The following is a 20,900-nucleotide window of genomic DNA, read 5'->3' as shown; positions in this document are numbered from 1 at the left end:
AAATACAAAAAAGCCTCTAGATATGTGTTTAGATGTGAGTTCTTTATACGATACATTTGATTTTATTTTTTGTCACTTTATTATCGGACCTAAAATAGAGCAGTGATGTTTGTAATAATAATTTCTTTTAAAATCACTTTCATAACTTAGCCAACTCAAATTCCGTACAGTATCATTTAAATTACCTTTTACTGTACGTGAGTACCTTCTTTTATAACGTTTCATAAACACTGTTCTTCTTCTAGCTTAAAAAATTATCGTAATCCTGCATACATCGGCGCCATTTTGTTACTCATTCTGTGCTTGCTTAATGTCCTTCTTGCTTAGTGCAATGCCAAATTCCCATAATTCCTCTAATGTTCCCTAGCCTCAACGGTTTCTATATAAGCAACAAATGTAATCAGGGTTTTGATTGATAAAAGTGCAAAAAATTTGCTTAGTCGATTATTTATGACGTCCTAAGTTCTATTCGCAACCTTCATTAAAGAAACAATAGATGAGTATATTCAATGTGTTCATATTCCTTGTAAATGTATGAGTATTTCGCGCAATGCAGAATATGAATCTTCCTTTACGTAGTCTTTTTAAATTACTGCATACTTTACTAAAACTATTTGATTTAATAAAATGATCATAATTTGAGCAATCAGGAAAATATCTAAGAAATACCAGATTTACTTCCAACACCGTTGTTTCACCAAAATTGGTTTTCATGATGACAATCCAAAATCTGGCCTCAAACGCTAATGAAAAGTTAAATATTTACAAAACATGGTGAAGTTTACATTCTGTGCTTTTCTGTGTTACTAATTTACATATGAGCAAAGGAAATAAAGTGCATGAAAGATAAGAGTGAAAACTGTTGATTTAGGTACCAATTTCACAGAAAATTTCGAAGAAGCTATTTTGCATTACTGAAAGCAAAAACGTAATGTAAGGCAGAATTTTTAAAATTTGTTTTAGCATGAAAGCATTTTAAAGCGCTGGTTTAGTATTTCAATTTTTCTAAGAAAGAAGTCTAGGACAACTCCTAATTTGTTAAATTTAAATCACCAGCACAAAAATTTGTTACTGTCGGTATTAACTGTGATATTGAATGATCCGTATATTTCTATATTCGCGATATAATAGGCTAATATGCTAACATGCCTGCAAAATAAATTATTTGACCTCATTTCTTACTACATTGTGGTTTTACAAATTGTGCCTATTATCTGTTATAATTTATCTACAAACTAACGAATATTGAAAAATACTTTTTTATTATTCTATTTGTAATAGCAGTAAACTACTTTATTTAGTAACCAGTATAATAAATTCTAACTAATGTAAGTGATAGTATAAATTTGGTAATAAAATTTAATTAATAAAAACAAAGAAGCATATGAAAAGCTTGTTCACGAAAATAATTTAGATGAAATGAGGTTTATATATTAGGAAATAGGAATATTTATGGCCCTTTAATTTTTTTAAAGCTTATCTGATATTTAATTCTAAGAATCCCAGTCTCAGGAACTTCATTATTTTTTGTAAACTATAGCTTCTCTAATTATTTTTCCAGGTGTTGGTATTATTCAGTTATGGCAAAGCAGACGAGGGCTATCTGCCTAAAGGGAGGGATGCCTTCGTGTAGGACTTTCTAAGGGAAACTGGCTCGTATACACGCTACACATGGGGAAAACCACGAAAACGCCCATGCAGCCAGCCCGTTCGCGGGATTCGAACCTTGGACCTAACTACCAGTGTTCAGCGTCTTTACCGCTCGGCCGCTGGTGGGCCTTTATTTTTCCAGGATTTTAGTACTATCTTGTGTATCACATATAATCTCTCATTTTAAAGTGCAAAGTATTCTATTTTTTTTTTTTTGTGTCTGTGCGTAACTTATTATTTTGAAGTGAATGAAAACTGCCTTTTTTAAAGTTTTACTGCGGTATTCAAGTAATCACTTTCTTTTTATATGTTGGCAATCGATATTCTCTCCAGGCATATATTTTAAATGTGTCAACCATTTTCAAATGCCTTCATGCAAATCCGACTGTTTCCGTGTAGATGTTTAGTCGGAAAAGCTTTGCATTAAGTTTCTTCATAAACGAAGAATAAATGCGAAAATATTCTTCATTAAATTACCTGCCTACATGGTTACAACCACCTGAAATCTTGGTAAACTCAGAAGTAATGCGTTCTTCCGACGATATACTAATTTAGATTTATAGTTGGAAAATATAAGAAACTGTAACAGCTTTAAATAATATTAAAATCTTGTAGTTTAAATAATTTAAATAGATGAACATTAAGGTATTTGTGAATGGCAATATTTGAAACCAGACTCGGTATGTTGCCATTTTTTTGAGTGTTAAATAAAAGTTTTTTCTGTGTTCCATCATTGGAGTTGCTTCATATCGCCAAAGAAGTATCACAGTCTTAATTATTTTGGAGGCACCGACCGAGATCGAATAATCGTGCGTATTTTTATTTTATTAGTTCATCACTGAACGTAATATTAGTGATACCAGATTATTACTTCCTGTTGATATTAAATTGCCTTATTTTATTAGTTCATCACTGAGCGTAACTTCCTGTTGATATTGAATTGCGTTATTGTATTAGTTCATCACTGAACGTAACTTCCTGTTGATATTGAATTGTCTTATTTTATTAGTTCATTACTGAACATAATATTAGTGATATCAGGTTATTACTTCCTGTTAACACTGAACTGCCTTATTTTATTAGTTTATCACTTGAACGTAAACTTAGTGGTACCATTTTAATGCCGTTTCTACTAGAGCTCAAAGGAAAACAAAAATAGCTGAAGAGCAGATCTTGGAACCGATGAAGGAAGAAAATAAAGCATCCAGAGATGTATTTGAAGAAGAAGTTAAATCACCAGAATTAAACGTGGAAGAGGTTCACGAAAATTTGAAAAACGATAAAGAAATTAATATTGAGAATCATTTTGCAATGCAGCGTTATCATCATATTTCGGCTTTTGATTTAATATCAAAGCCGCTACTAATAGACGAAGAAAACAATTGTCGAAAGCAAATGACAATTGAATATTTTCCGAAAGTCACAGATGAACTGAGGAAAGGTTTTGCTATGAATTATAGCCGAGGAACTGGTCCAACATGGAAGAGATCTAGGCGCCGTCAAGGAAAAAAAGGAAGACTAATTTGAACACTGTCCATTTTCTTCCTATTTAAATGTGGTGTAAAAATATTTGTTTAAAACTTAAAAATTTTGGCTTGAAGTTTGGAAACTTATTAAAGAAGTTACCTTTTCTCTTTAAGCAAATGAGCAAGCCGAGCTTATAAACTTTAAGCTTAAAACTTAGAATATGTTTTCTCTTCTTGTTTGTATGTCGCCATTTTTTTTAGTGTTAAATAAAAGTTATTGCTGTGTTCCATCATTGGAGTTGCTTCATTTCGCCAAAGAAATATTACAAAACTTTAGGAGAAAAATAAACTTAAGTCTACAACAAGTGTACTTGCAAGAAATGATCTCAAAATGATTACTGTGTACCTGGATGAAGACGCCACGGAAACAGGAGATAAGATAGTACGATCTCGCACGAGCAAATCCAACGGCAGTTGTTCAGATCCATAAAGAGGAGCACCTGTATGGCTCCTAGCTCGGTATTGGTCAGCTTTCTTTAGCCTCTCCACTACTTCAGAATACCAAGCATGCTGATCAGCTTCGGAAGCGGATTCGCTATCCTGAAAGAACAATAAAAAGAGCTGAGCTGGTTGAAATTAGGATATTATGCAATTTTAAAAGTAAGAGTAATTTGAAAACTTATGAAGAAAAAGTCCTGAAAATGCAAAAATGAAAATATATGTGCTTTTCAGAAAAGATAGATATGCAGAAAGGAAGGAAGAACTAGTGTTCTTTCCACACTGGCATACAAAAGTTAAATAAGGAATACAAATTAGTAATTTTCGAAAGAGTAGCTGAATTGGAGTGGCTGAAAATTGCTGGTGACGTAAGATCGTATGTTGCAGGCATTCACGATTAACTGTCCGAACATATGCTAATCAGGCAGTCGTTGAAAATGTCTGTATTTTGAAGTTTGAAATGGTTCATTTAAATGCGGATACGAACATTTTATAACTTTTTCAGGATAATTTTTGATGATATTCGGGCTTCTGTAGCTAGAAGAACGAGCGGCAGATAGTGAGCGCTGGCTTTCTCGGACGCATAGAAATAGGGCAGACAATACAAGATGTCAAATATGTTGCTCTTTTCTTTGACATTGATCATTCGGTAATTTCTCGAATGTGAAAATAATTCCAAACAAGTCAAACAGTAGTCCGGAAACCGCTTTCCAATCGATCAAAGTTTACCACTCCTTCTGAAGATCGATATACTGCTAAGGTAACCAAATGGAATCGACGAGCGACTATTATCACAACTGTTACATTTACGGCTGTAACGCCACTTGGTACGCCAATATCTGCCAGTATAATACGCCAAAGTCTTCACATGAAGAGACCAGGCTCCCGACTGTTAAATGTTTATATCCCACTAACCTCCCAATCCAAAACGGAAAGATTAAAGTGGTGTCGTCAACATATGATTTAGACTGTCTCAGATTGGCACAGTGTCCTGTTTAAGAATGTGTCCAGATTTTCCCTAAAATCAGAAGATAAGTTTGTAAAAGTCTGGAGAGAACGAGGCATTTGCAATCAAGCCCAGAACAAAATCAAACATTCAGAGATGGCAGGATCATGATGTGGGCTGAAATTTCAGTGAAATATCGCACTCAGCTGCATATCTTCTGCACAGCTGCATCTGCAGGTTTTTTGGAGGCTGCGTGGAATCAGCATGAAGTCCTACACTCCACTGCGAGACTCTACATTGCAGCAGTCAGTTCTAGTTTCATCCTTATGGATGATAATTCTCGTCCCTATCGCGCCAATATCGTTAACGCGTATATGGAGTGTGAAGGCATTTCTCATATGGAGTAGTTGTGTTATTTACCTAATTTAATCTTATTGAAAATCTTTGGAATGCCCTCGGGATTGTTTTCAGTGCACGTTTACCTCCTCTAGCCAGTCTCAGACAGTTAGATACTGCCATAATAGAAGAATGACATTGCTAGCATAGAGGAATAGCTGAGATAGTTGATCACCTCATTAAAAGCATGGACAATCGCAGCAAAGGTTTTGTGAATGTGTGCCCAGACCTTTACACAAACACTTTGTGACACACAAACATTTTGTGTGCAAATCATTGGCTAGTCACACACCATTCTTATTAATCCAAGTTTGCAAGTTTTATTGCCTCATTAATGCAATTTACCATATACCTTATTTATGCAAGTTTTATCAGTTTCTTTTCAGCTTTAAACAACAGTTTGTTACTGACGCAAATGTAATTTGCAAAAATTACGCAGTGCTTCCCTCTTTGTACATAATACTATTTTTGTCTTAATCATAAACACAATTGCTACCTTTATGTGCAATTGGATGTTAATCGAAACTTTATTTTTCCATTTTTGTTGATTTGACCCTCGCGTGTTTAATTTTTGAAAGAAATTGCAGATTTGATTTGCTCTGATACTTAAAAGGGCAAGAATCGTGATAAATTAAGGCAAATTGTTTCGAAACTGAAACAAATGTTTTGCTTAAAAAGGAAACACAGGAAAGATCTACGAATTTTCGTAAAACAGGTCTAAGTGAATTAATAATTCACGACAGGGCGATAAGAAGTCCAGATTTGGGACAAAACGAAGTTGCAATATCGAAAGATATAACAGTCTGCCCACAGATTTCATAGTTATAGTTGAAATTTTAGTAACGTTTTCCTCATTTCTTGTTCCACTGTAATCTTATTAGCTGAAAAATGATACTATTATGAGAAGAAACTTTTGTAACTTCTCTGGCAAATTCTCATTTTGGAGTAACAATATTTAGTTGACAGTTACCTTCTTAATACTAAATTCACTTAAAATGCATATTCGTAAATCTAATCCCTAGGATATTATAAAGCAATTCCAAAGAAAGTCATTTGAAGTTTAATTTCATTATTTATATTCATATAGTTTTTACGTCAAAAAATTCAAAGGAAGTCAAAAATGCGCAAAATGTCTTAATGTGCTTTATAAGAAATTCTAAAAGAATAACATTTCTTAAAAATTCCCTATTTTAAAATTTTTTATATCATTTATATCATTAAAATTTTTTATATCATTTTAAAATACTTAAAATTTTATAATCATACATTTCTATTTTATTACATTAAATTTAAATTTAAAAAAGAATTTTCTAGATAATTTTAATTTATTTAACAAAGCAATTAATCCAGACATAATTCAGAAACATAGTTCTGTTAATAATTCTTTGGGTTGCTGTTTGACAAAGATCACGGAATTATCAATAATTATTTATTATTAACAACTAATCATTGCTTAATATTTTATTTTTCATTACTTCCCTTTTCTTTCAATTTTGTTTTCCAAGTTTTTTCTTCAATGGTTTATAATTTATTCTTTCATGTTGGAGAATTTGCCACGCTTGGTTGTTATAATTTTACATATTTTTTCTCTTTTTTAATTACATACATATGTGTGTAAGTACAAGCTCACAAATGTTAGAAAAAATTTAAAATTTTCTAGACGGTTAGATGATAACATATCGCGACGCATTTCACCACAACTACATCAGTCATCAGGATTTTAAAGTCTATAATTTGTAAAAAAGAGTAAGAGAGTCTACTCTCGTAGTTGTAACGGTCTACAAGACTGTTATAACGGTGCGTTATTTTGCAAAGTTTCGTTATGTTCGTATAAGAGTCGCAATTTCTTTATTCGTTTGTACATTTTAGAGCTTCATTCTAGAAATCCACAGATAAGAAAGTAAGCATAAAAAACCTTGAACGTGACTTAATACATTGAACGGAGATTAACCGTTCGCGTATAATCCGCCCCTCTTTTCCCTCCAAATATTCTACATTTATTTTTAAAAAGGATAGAACACTTAAGACGGTTTGGAAGAAATCTGACATTTCTCATGCAGTGAATTTCATTGCTAAGGTTGGAATGAAGTTAAGAACTTAATGCTTATTTATAGCTGTAAAAAAACCTTTCCATGATATTGGTGTAATGTAAATATTTTACCAATAAAGTATATAATAAAAGTCTTTTTGAACTATTTCTGGAGTTAAAAAATTTGAAAATGCAAATGAAGAAAGTATAAAAGTGTAAATGTAAAAGGACGGAAACGATGAAGCTGTACGATTTTATAAGACCAAAACACTTTGGATGCACTAACTTAAGAAAAGTCATTAGAAGAAATAAAGAGGGTTAATGGCAATGACAGGGAAATGGCAAGAATTGCCACAATTGGTCTTTACAGTATTGCATAGACTATATAGGTGAATAAACAGAATTAAAATTTAATAACATTATAGTTTTAAGCAGTTTTTATCAGATTACCTAAAAGCAAGTAGTTTATTAAAACTTCTGTAAAGTTTTAATAAACTACACTTTTAGGCTCAAAAATTCACTTTTTATGGTGTCAATGCAGTAAAAGCTATTTCGGAATTGTTCGAACTAAACTGTACATTAATTATTTCCAATAATCGGAAGTTCAGTGTATAAAAACGCTTAATTCCACTTAAGACGATAAGCAAACGGGATTAGAGAGGGTTCCCAGCTGCTGTTAATTGCCCACGGCATTAGCCTTAAGATTAATTTTAGTATAGTTAGAATTCAACGCGAGATAAGTATGCGTTTTCTTCAGATTCACCATATACTCAGAAACTTTCAAACTGCGCTTTGCAATGCCTTTTAGAGTCATTCTTTTTTTTTTTTTTTTTCTTTTCGTTTGTTAACAGTGTTAGTCCCGCGATACTGTGTATAGGGGTTATGATGCTGTATTTATTAAGGAGGGAGAAGACAGCCCTGAAGTGCGTCGGGCGTATTTTTCTGTGCTCCTATAGGAAACTGACTAAGTGCGTACAAAGTGGCCCTATATTGATAAATTTAATATCAATCTAAAACCCTTGACGAGGTGAAGTATTTCACACAAGTTTAATGTCTGTAAGTCAACGTGTTCAAACATTATTAACGCGTGAAGTCTGCATATTATAAGTTTTTGTTTTAGCAATGTCTCGCCATTTAACGGCTTATTAACAACAATATAAATTATTTAAATTTGAATTTAATGCACTAAATATATAATTTCATTTATTAATTTTTGGAAGGTTGTATAGCTTATAATTTTCATATAGCTTTTATATAGAAAATATTGCTGTTGTGAAGTGTATTAAATATAATCTTGTTTTTGCTTGATGTTACGATGCTTGATGTTACGCTCGTATTATTTTTTAATTTGTCGAAAGCCATACTCTAAATATTTTGATACTTTATTACATATAAAACGCCTATTTGAACTTTGAAATTTAAACGCTATTAATAAAAATTGCAATATAAAGTAACAATTTTTATATCTTTAAACAGCTAAAACTTTTCTCTTTCATATGATATAAATTTCATAAGGAAGCATTTTAATTTGTGATTGATATTTTCTAAAATATAAAATTTCTATTTATTTTTTAGATTGGATTTTTCGTTGCATTTCTATTTATTTTGATTGCCAGACATTGTTGAATATTTACATTCGTAAAGTATAATAGCACATGAAAAAATGAATTTTATAGGAAATAAATACTTCACACGTTAGTTTCTTCACATTAATAATTTATTTATTAATAATAAACCTTTTAAAATGGATCTCAACAACTTCACTTCTTATTAAAATATTATCATTAATATTAATAAAGTTTATAGTTACCTAGCTTTCAATTTGCCTGTAAAACTCCTTTTCTAACACCATTATGACCTTAAGTGGTATCAATTATCATCATTTCGTCCCTTTTTATGTATTAATTTGCTTTTATATTTTCTAATGGTTTAAAGTAGGGTTGATAGGAGTTGTTATTTGTTTAACTACGGCAGCTACGAAAAACACACAACATAAGAAGCCACCAGGTGCGGATGGCGAATGGCTTTCATTTTTAACTCCACATACAAAAGGATCTGTTTCAGCACATTTAAAATCGCATTCTAGTAATACACATGGAGATATAACAGATTCATTTATGAAAGACAATAGTGCTAAGGACAGTAGCGTTAAAGTTTCAAATGGAGAAGATTATAATGCTTCTAATTTTATTTCTAAAGACTCTTGTGTCAGTGAATTTACTGATTATACATTTGAATGTTTAGAAAATTTAGAAGGTCTCCTTTCTTGAGAGAATATTTCAAATAAACTCGCTGAGACACTAAGATCTTATTTCTTAAATACTTTCAAAATTGTAACAAAACAAAATGCAGTCGTAGCACAACTCGAAGGACAACTGAAACAATCACAAAACATAGAAGACTATTTGCAAGGTTTAATGGAGGTAAAAAGCAATGAAATCGTTCGAGAGACTTATGCGGAGAAGGCTGGAAAGACGATCAAAATCTAGTCATAAAAACAAAGTGAACATGTCCTGCTGGTTTACTCAAAAGAGGATGGATCAACATCACAGAATGCAAAAGAAAAAGTTGAAAAATATATAAGTCCTGCAAAACTCAAAATAGGGATTAAAAGAGAAAGAACGTAAAATTCTGGAGGATGCAAACAAGGAAAATACAAAATTAAAGCATCTGGTTGAACCAAAACAACCGACAAAAATTAATCCAAAAATCATAATCTACAACATAAAGGAAGGTATTAAGGAAAAGAAAATTATTAAACTCCTAGAGACACAAAATCATGAACTACGTGATGCGAGCTTGGAAATGAAATTCAAAATGAAAGGTCAATATGGATATAATTGGATTCTCTCACTTGACCCCACAGTTTTTAAATCGATAATGCAATTTCAAAAGGTTAATATTGGTTGGACAAGAAAAAAATTTGTGAATATATCCGAGTAATTCCAATGCAAAAATTGTTTAGAATTTAGTCACACAAAAGGATCTTGTACAGCGGAACAAAGATGTTTCAAATGTGGCAAGAAAGGACACCTTAACAAAGAACACAATTCTCCGCAAGAAAAATGTGTCAACTGCCCAAGCATGCTAATACGCATTATCATTTGAATTTGGATATCAATCATAGTAGTGTAAATAAAAATTGTGCAAGTAAACAAAGAGAAATGGACCTGTTAATTAAAAAGATTAATTATGGACATGGTTAAAATAACACAGTTAAATTTACAGCAGTCACGGAGTGCAAGTGCACAATTAAAAGTTGACTGTAAATATTCCAAAAAATTATAGCTTGCATACAAGAACCTTACCTCATAAAAATTGTGGTAAATGGCTTTCCACAAAGACACAGGATCTATTATCACCAAACACAAGCAAAAGCTGCAATAATTGCAAAAGAATACTCATTTTCAATCATTCAGATTCTCATAACGGAGGAAATAATAGTAGTCAAAGTAGAAAGATCGCCCTCTTTTATATAAATCTCGGTCTATTGTTCTCCAAGCACAGATACTGATCCAATATTAATTACATTAGAAGAAATAATAAATGATGCAGGAGATCTTCGAATAGTGATCTGTGGCAACTTTAATTCAAAACGTATTATGTGGGGTCCAGTACCAACAAACCCTCGTGGATCAGGAACATGTGGGAACACCGGCGAAATGTAATTCTACCCTTAACGCTATGAAGCCAACTATGCAACTTACAAATGTAAACGACTCAGACTTTATCGTTAATTCTACAATGTTTATGTCATTCTGATTGTTATTTTTCCTTCCATTCACGTCAATGTAATGTTAAATTATTTAGTCATTACTTAAATCTGTAACAAATTGTATATCTGTTTATACGTTTATTTGAATTTTACACTGCTTTAATTAATTGCTCATTTGTGTATATATTTCAGTTTATATTTCGTATGTATATAATTGTTCATTTATGTATATATTTTCACTTATTGGAGGAAAAAAAAAAAAAAAAAGCCGTCCTTTCACTTTTTAGCCGTCATTACTCACCCTTTTTTGCTTTTAAGTTTGCATAGCTTTCTCTTTGCCCTTTCGCCATTTGGCCTTCCCGCTCAGCCCCTTTTTGTTGATAGGCTTTGCTTCATGTCGCCTATAGATCCTTTAAGTTTTTTTTTTTTTTTTTGTTCCTTTTCCTTTTTTTTAGCCGTGAAGGCTCTCTCTTTCTTAGACCAGTTTTTAGCTTTTTGCTTCTTCCTTTTTTCAGTCGAAAGGCACCCCTTCCTCTTTTAGTTGTTTCTTTCAGCCCCTTCCTCTTTCCATGGAGTTAAGAAAGGTTACTTCCTACCTCCTTGCCTCTTTCAGCCATCTTTGAGGCCCCCTTTCTCAGCTCACGTGCTTTGCCTCGTTTTGCTTCGTCATGTGCTTTGCCTATTGGCTTTTGCCATAAACTAAAGAAAGGAAGGAGGGGCCAAACCGGCACTGCAAGTGAAACAATGCTCCTCATCTGGAGGCGTTTTTTTTTTTTTTTTTTTTTTTTTTTTTTTTTTGTTTGTTTGTTTACATTCAGAAGCTTCCTTGAAAAACATTCACAGTGTAATGGATAGTAACAAGTTGTATAGTTTAGTGACATTTACGCAAAAATCACATCGTGTTTATTTTTCGATAATTAACAATAGCGATTTTGATTATGAATTTGTTTTATAAAATTCTAAGCTGTTGAACTATAAAATATAGATTTTAGCAAAAAAGTTATGCTTAAAGAGTGAAAAATACCTTAACGTTTTCAAATTCAAGTTTAAGCAAAAATGAGGAAAAAGTAGAAAAACCACTTACTTTTTCACAAATTTTACTGTTTTGAACTTTGGAAAGTTCTTGAGTTACTTAAAAACTGCTCTTCTTTTTGCCACAATATTCAGAAGCTCCTTATTCAGTATCAGAATTTTAGCATAAATGTTTATTTTTGCATCGAGATGCTTAATATAAGGAATTGTTTCTGAACTTCTTGCATGAATTTTCTGGATAAATTTTTCAAACTTTCATGTGAGAAATTTTTTTTTGTTTACAGATTTCATGGTAAAATTCCTATTAAATATAAGAAAAATAGTAAGTAATCTGCAATAACAAATTAATTCATTTATGTGAAACCTCCTATAATTGAAATTCTATAATTCTGTAAAAGTTTATGAATCGAGTAAATTATTGAAGCAAATATAATGATTATTCTTCATCGGGCGGAAAACAATCATATTTCTTACAAATAAACTTTCAACCCTATTGAGTACCGGGATTATAATTAAAAAAAAAATTGCTAGAAGAGCGTGGTTCCGATCCACGGACCTCTAGGTTATGGGCCCAGCACACTTCCACTGCGCCACTCTGCTACAGAAACGAAAAGCGATTTTTCGAAAGTCGATACTTTCCCTCCAGTCAGTGGCACAACTACAAAGCGATGGTTCGTACCGGACCGCATATGTTTAGCGGCGGCATTTTCCCCGCGAAACGTTATTTTATAAGGGTTAATTGGAAACATGGAGGTAAAAAAGGAAAGGGTGGCCAAACCGGCATTAGAAGTGAAGCACTGCTCCGAAGCTTCGGTCACCAGATGGGATGTTTTTTGTTTACATTCAGAAGCTCGCTTGACAACGCTCTGATAGTATTTCGACTCACGACAGTTCCATACAAATCGAAAAACGAGACACTTCCGCATAAAAGAAACATTCCTAGTGTGATGGATAATAGCAATTTGTATAGTTTAGTGACATTTACGCAAAAATCACATCTTATTTTTCGATATCTAACAGCAGCGATTTTGATTATGAATTTGTTTTATAAAATTCTAAGCTGTTGAACTACAAAAATATAGATTTTAACAAAAAAGTTATGCTTAAAGAATGAAAAATATCTCACGTACCTTTAAAATTGTATACATCTTTCGATACCCTTGAAAGAGTGTTTGCTACTTTTATTTTATATTCCAAAGGCCAAAATGTTTTAAATAAAATAAATTTTTTTCACATCCACATATTATTGTAATAATACCTTTCTAAAATTGGTGTAAATTACTTTACTCGAAAAATATAGTGAATGCACAGAAATTAAAGATTTCCACATGCCGGAAATGAAAAATACGAAATACGTATGCATGTGCTTGCAAAAAACATGTATCTGCTTTTAACAAAATACATAAATATTTATTAAATTATTTATAAATGTATTTGAGATGAAGGATTTATTAATTCCTAAACAACCGTGAAAAGTTACCGTGAAGAAATATAATTATTAAGTGTATCTAAATTTAAAATTATTATAAATAATACCTAAATATGTAATAACCTTAACATTGAAATGTAAACATAAATTGACATCCTGTTGACAAATACGTTATAAAACTATTTAAGCAAGAATTGTTCGTACTGGAAAGCAATTTGTTAAAAGGTATTGTAAAGCAATTTCTATGAGATGCATGCTTAAGAAAGTAATAAAGAGGAGTTTTGGAATATGTATTGTTGAAGTTAAGGGTAAAAAAAATCTGATAAGTATCATTAAAAGAATTATTCCCTTACATTTTATAAGAACTCAGTCACAAGTTTTCAATAATATTTTTATAAAATCCTTCTTTTATTCCCTTTCAGAAATATTCAGATAAAGTTAAGTACTATTTAACGTATTTCACTATTAAAATAAAAAGTGCTCTAATTGAAATGCACCGAATAGAGCATTAATTATAAATTGACTTCGAGTTTCCCGTTTAAAAGATGCTTCAGAAGCTAAAAAATTATGTCATATTTGAGAAAGCATTTTAAGAAGAAGCTCTATAAACAGAAAAGAAATAATGCATAATTTTAATATTATAATACACCAAACTTTAATCTTAATTTTGGTAATGATTAACCGAATAAAATCGAATTACCTTAAATTTTTTTTGTAATATAATTAACGAAAACTTGTGAAACTATTTCAATAAAATTAAACCATTTTGAGCAAACTGTTCTGCGAAAGTATGGCATTTAATTCTGTTCAGAACGCTATGTTGTTTAAAAATGTATTCTTTTCATATACTTAGGACTCAGAAATATTGCAGAAAATATACACATTTGTGTATATTTACGACGTAATTACAAAATATTTACATCCGATCGTGTCAAAACCCATTGATTTTAATGGTAAATGATCCAATGTTTTGATCATCACGAAGGTGATCGCCAGGGCTTCAAAGCAGTGTAGGGGGAAAACCGGTTAGGGCCACTCCATCTTACAGATAAAAATTTAACATCAGTATTTAAATTTCTTGTCTGAGAAAAAAATCCATTTATTAGAAATTTACATTCAAATGCAAATTTTAAATAATTATCTCTAGTAAAATAAGCATACTGTCCCCAATAATTCGCAGAAAAACTTAAATTAGCGATATATTGAGAAATCTTTATCAAATGACAGCAGGGAGTTCTTTCCACTCGGTATAGAAAACATTCTTTTCATTTAAAGTTTTATTAGGGAATGTATACATATTTGAGTCGACTATAGGAATTTTGTTGCCTCGTGAAATAGCTTATTTGCCGACCCTTGGTAATTAACAATACAGTTGAACCTTGGTTTACCAATGCCTTGGATCACGAACAAATTTTGCAAATGAGATAAGAACAAGTAAGTGGGCTGCAAATGATACCCCAAAATGCACTTAATGCAGTGAAGGAAATATCTTCAGTAGAAGAACACGGAAAGGGAAACTTCCTAGTTATCTGATCCGCGAAATTTGTGCAAAATAGGGTAAGGTGCAAAGGTCACAGAACATTATCATCCTGATAAAGCAACAATAAGCCGTAGCATAAATATTTGCGCTGCCCAGACGGTATAGTGGTTAGGAGAGGCTACTGGTGGAACCGAAGAGCCCGGGTTCGAACCCCGGAGAAGGCATGGGGCTGTTTGTAAATGTATAGTGTCTTTGTCTCACCCCGGGTTGCTTTCCATGAAAGTTCGGGACGGAACTGAGCGAAGTCATACTGTCACCTGTAGGGTGCTCAAGGCTTTCGTCAACTACAGGCGCAATCTTGCAGTCCTTGCTACGATGAATTTCGTGGGCTTACTCTGATGTTATTGTCAGATAAGTGAGATAAGTCATAACAGAACAACATAAGTATTTACAATGAAAATGCCATGTCTTGTTTCAAGAGCATTTTAAAACATAGACAGAAACAAAATCACAATATTGTGTGTGTGTATGTGATTATGGCAAAGCCTCGAAGGCTATCTGCCTAAAGGGAAGGATGCCTTCGTGGAGGACTTTCTAAGGGAAACTGGATCGTATACACGTTACACATGGGGAAAACCACGAAACGTCCATGCAGCCAGCCCGTTCGCGGGATTCGAACTTCGTACCGAACTACCAGTGTTCAGCGACTTTACCGCTCGGCCGCTGGTTGGTCAAAATCACAAAAGATAAATTTTTAATTGAGCTCAGCGATTCTCAAGTAGAAGGGAGCGATATTAAGAAAAAGACACACACACACAAAAAAAAAAAAAAAAAAAAAAAAAACTAGAAAGATAGCAACTACCTGATATTTTTACGGAATAGAGCTTTCCTCTCAAGCAATAACATTTTGTATCTTCACTTTTTGCTATTTACATCCTCAACTTTCCTTCATACACATAATTGAAATTTGATTCAATATTCAAATGTTTATGTGTTAAGCATTGTGCTAAATATCGTGTATATGTTAATATTGTGTGTGAGAGAGATTTAATAAATTCCGTTGGTTTTGCAGTACGAACTTACATATAAAGTACCCTTTTCTACGCAATCTTTTGTAATCCGGGAACAGATTAATTCATTTCACACGAATTCCTAGGAGAAAAATTGTTTCGTCTTTAGAAATATTTCGGGTGATTAACTGTCTTCATAAACGAATTAAGTTCGTGAACAAAAGTTTCACTGTATGTTAATTGCACAGTTTAGGTCATTTCTGCGCCCGTTCTGTGCAAATCCATGTGTTATCTAATTGGTTGAGCTGAGCTTTTTCTTTAAAAACTGTCATATTTGAAAGTTACTTAAGGTGATTCAATTTAAACTATAGCCATAAACCTATGGCCAGTTATTTAAGAAACTTTAAAGTAGTGTAACTTTTTAACATTTTATATGATGTTCTACAGCACAGCAAAAATGTTACCGCATATACATCGCGTAATAGTTATTGTGGATCTTGTCAAATAAGGGGAAAAAACATCGTAACATACGAACAAGTCGTTACAGAGAAAATTGAATTCAGGAGGCGTCTAGTTCAAGATATGAAGCACGAAATCTTTAGACCAGAACAAGCATTCGTATGTATTGCATTTGGTTCGTTGACATCCAACGCCATGATGCGTGAAAGCTGAATCAGGATCACTGTTTGAAGGTCGTGAGAATAAGAAGAAAAAATGTCAGTAGAAAAATATTCCGAATATAATACAATACACTCATGAGATCGAACGTTTTGGACAGCTGAATCCGTAATTACAGAAGGCGGTTTTACTCCCGCTGAAGAAAATTCTAATACATCTTTTTACGGTCATATAAGTTAGAAAATTAAATCCAGCACCGTAATTTTGAGGCTATTCAAATGCTCACTTTAGGGGGGGGGTACAGGAAATGAAGAGTGTTTTTTTTTCTAGTTATTTTCCACACTTTTTAATTGTACTTACTTCTTAATTCAAAGATCATAATTAAGAATTTTAATTATATGTTCCTTTCTGGAGAAAGCACATTGTCTGCTTCTTTAAAAGAAAAGGGGAAATTCTAAGGTAAAAGAAATTACTGCAAAGTTCATTTATCTTTTTCAAAGTTTTTTTTTTTTTCATAAAGCTATAAGACATTGCGTCGATCTTTCATTCTTTTGAAAATCCACGTCAAACTTCTGAAAACCCCAAAACTTAACTATTAAGAACTTATAACTAGTACTGGCAAGTAGTAACTACTAGATACTAACTAGTAGTAATATTTATTGTCAACATATCGGTGATTAGAAAATAAAAAAAGACGTAAAAATTCAGTAATTCCAAAAGCATAGACAACGACGCGATTTTCACAGAAATGTGCGGAAAGAATTTCGGAATTTTTAAAATAATGAAACATTTTATTTACAGAATGGTTACATCTCCATTGACACTTGGCGCTGTTTCAGTACCGAAGAAATGGCATTTCATACAGGACTGTGTGATGATCACTGAGAATCAATCTCAAGAATTTTCCTTACAAAGTCCAACACGTACAGGAACTGAAATCATTCGATTTCAAGAGATGCAATGAATTTCAAACTGAGCTTTTCATTAGATAAAAACCAATGCAGGCTGGTTCTTAAATGTCCTGTGGACTGACGAAGCGCACTTTTCGATAATGAAAGTGTACACAGTTGCCCTATATGGGCGAGAAAGAAACGCACGCCATTCTGGAAACCTCTTTGCATCAGTCAAAAGTGGCAGCATGATGAGGGTTCATTAGTTCCCAGCATTATATTTCGATTGTTTTTATTATAATCAACCTTATGTAGCACTCTTAAAAAACAGCGTCATTCCTTCCGTCCAAATAGAGCAAGTGCTCACTAACGTTAACAACCATGCAGGATGGGTTGTCTCTGTTTACAATTCCGTTGTGCACCTGCTGTGATAGCTAATTGACGATGACCGTGCCTGCAATCGCTTTATCTTACACAAATGTCTATCAAAAGTTACCAGATCTTGCATCTTGTGACTTTTGGTTATGGGATTTTTTGAAGTCACAGGTGTGCAGAGTTTAGTAGACGTTATTGGTCACATTAAAAGAAGTTATTCACTGTTATGTGACAGGAACTGTAGCTGAATTCTCTACGACGATGTACAAAGTGTCATGCGACGTCTGATAGCCATTTTTACGAATGAGGGCTGTCACACAGAACATTTGTAATCCTAGCTACATTGCGAACTGTGGCTCACCACTGCACGAATTTTTGACGCATCTAAAGCACTATGTGTCGGTGAAAATGAAAATGTAATTAATCTCAAAATAAAATATCTTCATAATTAAAACAAAAAGAATTCCAAATTATAGACTTATAATTTAAACATAAATTAAAGATCTTATGCTACATTGAATAGAAACAACACTGAAAACTGGCAAGTTGTCAATCGGATCTTATGCCACGCGGAACAGCAACACTTGCCAGGTACGTGACGTTCGACTGTTGAATTAGGAATCATGGACATTGATTGTTTCCTCTCACTGAATATGATTAATTTTCAAATTTGAATTACAAAGAAAAAATGATAATTTCATCTAATAAAGCTGATATCCGTCAAGAAAAATTGAAAATTTCTAGCGATATCACATTCATTTGTAAATAAAAAGATTTTTTTAAAAAACTAGAGAGGTGATATTTTTAGTATATATCAATTTATTTCATTTGTATGGTAGCTCAGTATAGTCACAGACATGTTTATGCATATTCAAGTAATATGAAACAGAATATAGCAAACAAATATTGCCTAAAACCATACTGGAAATAATTGTGTAAGTTGTAAAATAAAAATAACTCTTTAATCAAGTACGTGCTAAATTGTATACAATACTTCTAACCAAGTGTGAAGGAAAATTTTCATACTCTGAAAGATAAGCGTGAAATCATGTCCATCTGAAGATTAGTAGTTACAAAATCTCTCATTGTAGGAAAGGATACTTACTCCAGAGTGTCCTGAGATAAATCATGGTCATGTGAGATACCGAAGGTACATAAATATCTTATCGGAATAGTTAACTGAATGCCAGGCGACCGAATCTCACAGGAGAGCACAATTTTCTTATCAGCGAGCTTCCAAATCTCGAAGGTGCATCCTAGATGTCCATTACCGCCAGTGTCCGATGAATAGTTCGACAGGTATAGCAACGAACGAGTTTATGTCCTAGAAATTATAATCTGACCTTGATCTATTTTGGACATGAACTGACTGTACAAAATGACAGTTCAGTCTAGTATCACAGGATATGTAGGGACACAGAATCAGTAACTTGCATTTAACTTCACACTCATCACCTTACTTGTCAAAGACCGATGTATTTATTGGAATTGCATTTTAATTGTGGACGTATGCTAAATTCAAGCCTACAGAATGGAGATGGCTTGCATAACTTCACGCGAAGCATTTTGGGCTCTCAAGTCATATAAAAGCCTTAATACCGAAAAAGCTGGGAATTCTTTTTATTAAAGAATAGGAATTTGAAAAATATAAAAGGGAATTCAGCCAGATGTTAGAAATAATTAACAGATAAAAGCAATAATACAAGTTATTTGTAAAATTCGTATTTATTCATTTTTATGCTACTATTTTTATTATAAAAGTATCCGCCACTTATTTTATTTTAATCGACTTAGTTGGCTTTGGCATAGGTGCAGCGACCTAATGGTCGCTCCAGTTTTTCGAAAGTTACCAGAATAATTTAACCCTAGTATAATATTCCACAAAGAAACAGGCCGAAAGAAAATCAGAGTTAAGTGGAAACTGAGGTTATATCAAACTAATAGCTATTAAAACACAGCTATGATCCGTAACAGAATGTTTTAATTTGGTCAGATTGGAAAAGAATCATGCTAATATAAAAATTTTAAAAGAGTATTGCCTATACAATTTCGCAATATTTAATTTGCTCCTAAAGAAGAAGAATCTTTGCCTGATCCTCTCGAAATCAATAGTGATTTATTCAAAATCTAAGCCAAGGTACGATTGCTTATTTTGTCAGTTTTAAAGCTGATGTTTCAAATTTATAGATAAGCTGATAAAATGATGAACTTTAATTAATAAGAAAAAAGAACGTGAAGAGTTATCATTGTCTAAAAGTTCACTTAGTGTAGTAGGCAATAATGAAACAGCAAACCTCATATTATATTTCAAGTATTGCGTTTAAAAGGTTATGAAGGAACATGGAATTATTTGGAATTTTTGCAGCAATGTCTTTAACTCTGAACTCACGTTTCATTTGCAATAACTTTACAAAATAAGGCTATTTTGTCGCAGTGCGGATATTTGGCAAACTGCCTTAGGGACAAATCAGTGCCAAACTATGTAGGATTCTTAACTGAAAAAGATTACTCCTCAATTATCATTAACGATAAGAAACATTAGTTAAAATAAAGAGGACATTCAAAGATTGGTCATTAAGAATGCAACATATGTATTGCTGAAATGCAGAAATTTAGGAATTGTATAGTTTATGTGAAGTGTAATTGCGAAATCCTTAATTTTCTTTCCTCTCAATATCAAAATTAAGAAAAAATTAGCGAATTGTTTATAACTTCATTCTATAATAAATTATTTTTAGAGGGATGAACTGATTACATTTAAGAGCATAGTATTTTGCAGACAAAATACGCAAAACAGTCCTCTAAAAAGTACTCTATCAAAAATTTCCAAAAGTAAGTAACAGGTATTATACAGATATTATGCTTATTTTAAAGACACATTATGGTGATCTGTTATTTTAGACGTGATATATCATAAGACTTTGAACGACGTTATAGCCTTGAATTTTAAAAGGCATTACCTAATAAATATAATACTTACTAAAGCCCTTTACTGAACAAGTTGGAGCAACTTCTTTTTCTCCCAGATTTAATACCGGCATCGATGCTTTCTCAGCGAAATGCTCTAACTCTCAGGAAATCAAACATAAAAGAAACATTGGATAAGATTTTACTTGTTAGGTGCATTAGAGATGAAGTCTTCTGAAATGTGAGATACCCCGTTTGGGATTTCTTAAAAAACAATAGTCTTTAAAACTTCAAGATATCTAGGACTTTTGTAGCAAATTCAGACTGTCATTTTCGCCCTAATCCCAGCCATATCGTAGTATTGAGCTTGACATCAGATCAGCGAAACAAATCTGCATTGTAAAAGGATCCCATGTGGAAGTGCACTAATTTTTAGTAATAAATGTATAAGTTACTTTT

General features: G+C 32.5%; 2 protein-coding genes across 8 annotated transcripts in view; one reads left to right on the top strand and one right to left on the bottom strand.

Annotated features, from left to right (window-relative positions):
- The window catches only part of LOC118183318 (uncharacterized), a 466,396-nt gene that overhangs the window by 60,238 nt on the left and 385,258 nt on the right, over window positions 1-20,900 (bottom strand). For all 6 annotated transcript variants that reach the window (XM_035352811.2, XM_035352815.2, XM_035352813.2 and 3 more), the window contains one exon: window positions 3,523-3,716. In XM_035352811.2, coding sequence (XP_035208702.1) covers window positions 3,523-3,716 — 194 coding nt within the window. The remainder of the gene's footprint in view (window positions 1-3,522; window positions 3,717-20,900) is intronic.
- The window catches only part of Taz (tafazzin, phospholipid-lysophospholipid transacylase), a 241,944-nt gene that overhangs the window by 179,340 nt on the left and 41,704 nt on the right, over window positions 1-20,900 (top strand). The window lies entirely within an intron of this gene.

The sequence above is a fragment of the Stegodyphus dumicola genome, chromosome 8, assembly GCF_044657685.1.
Source record: "Stegodyphus dumicola isolate Sdum_Otavi_A_Nest chromosome 8, ASM4465768v1".
NCBI classification, from domain to species: domain Eukaryota; kingdom Metazoa; phylum Arthropoda; class Arachnida; order Araneae; family Eresidae; genus Stegodyphus; species Stegodyphus dumicola.
The sequence above is the reverse complement of the archived record's forward strand: the minus strand, read 5'-3'. Positions and strand labels throughout refer to the sequence as shown.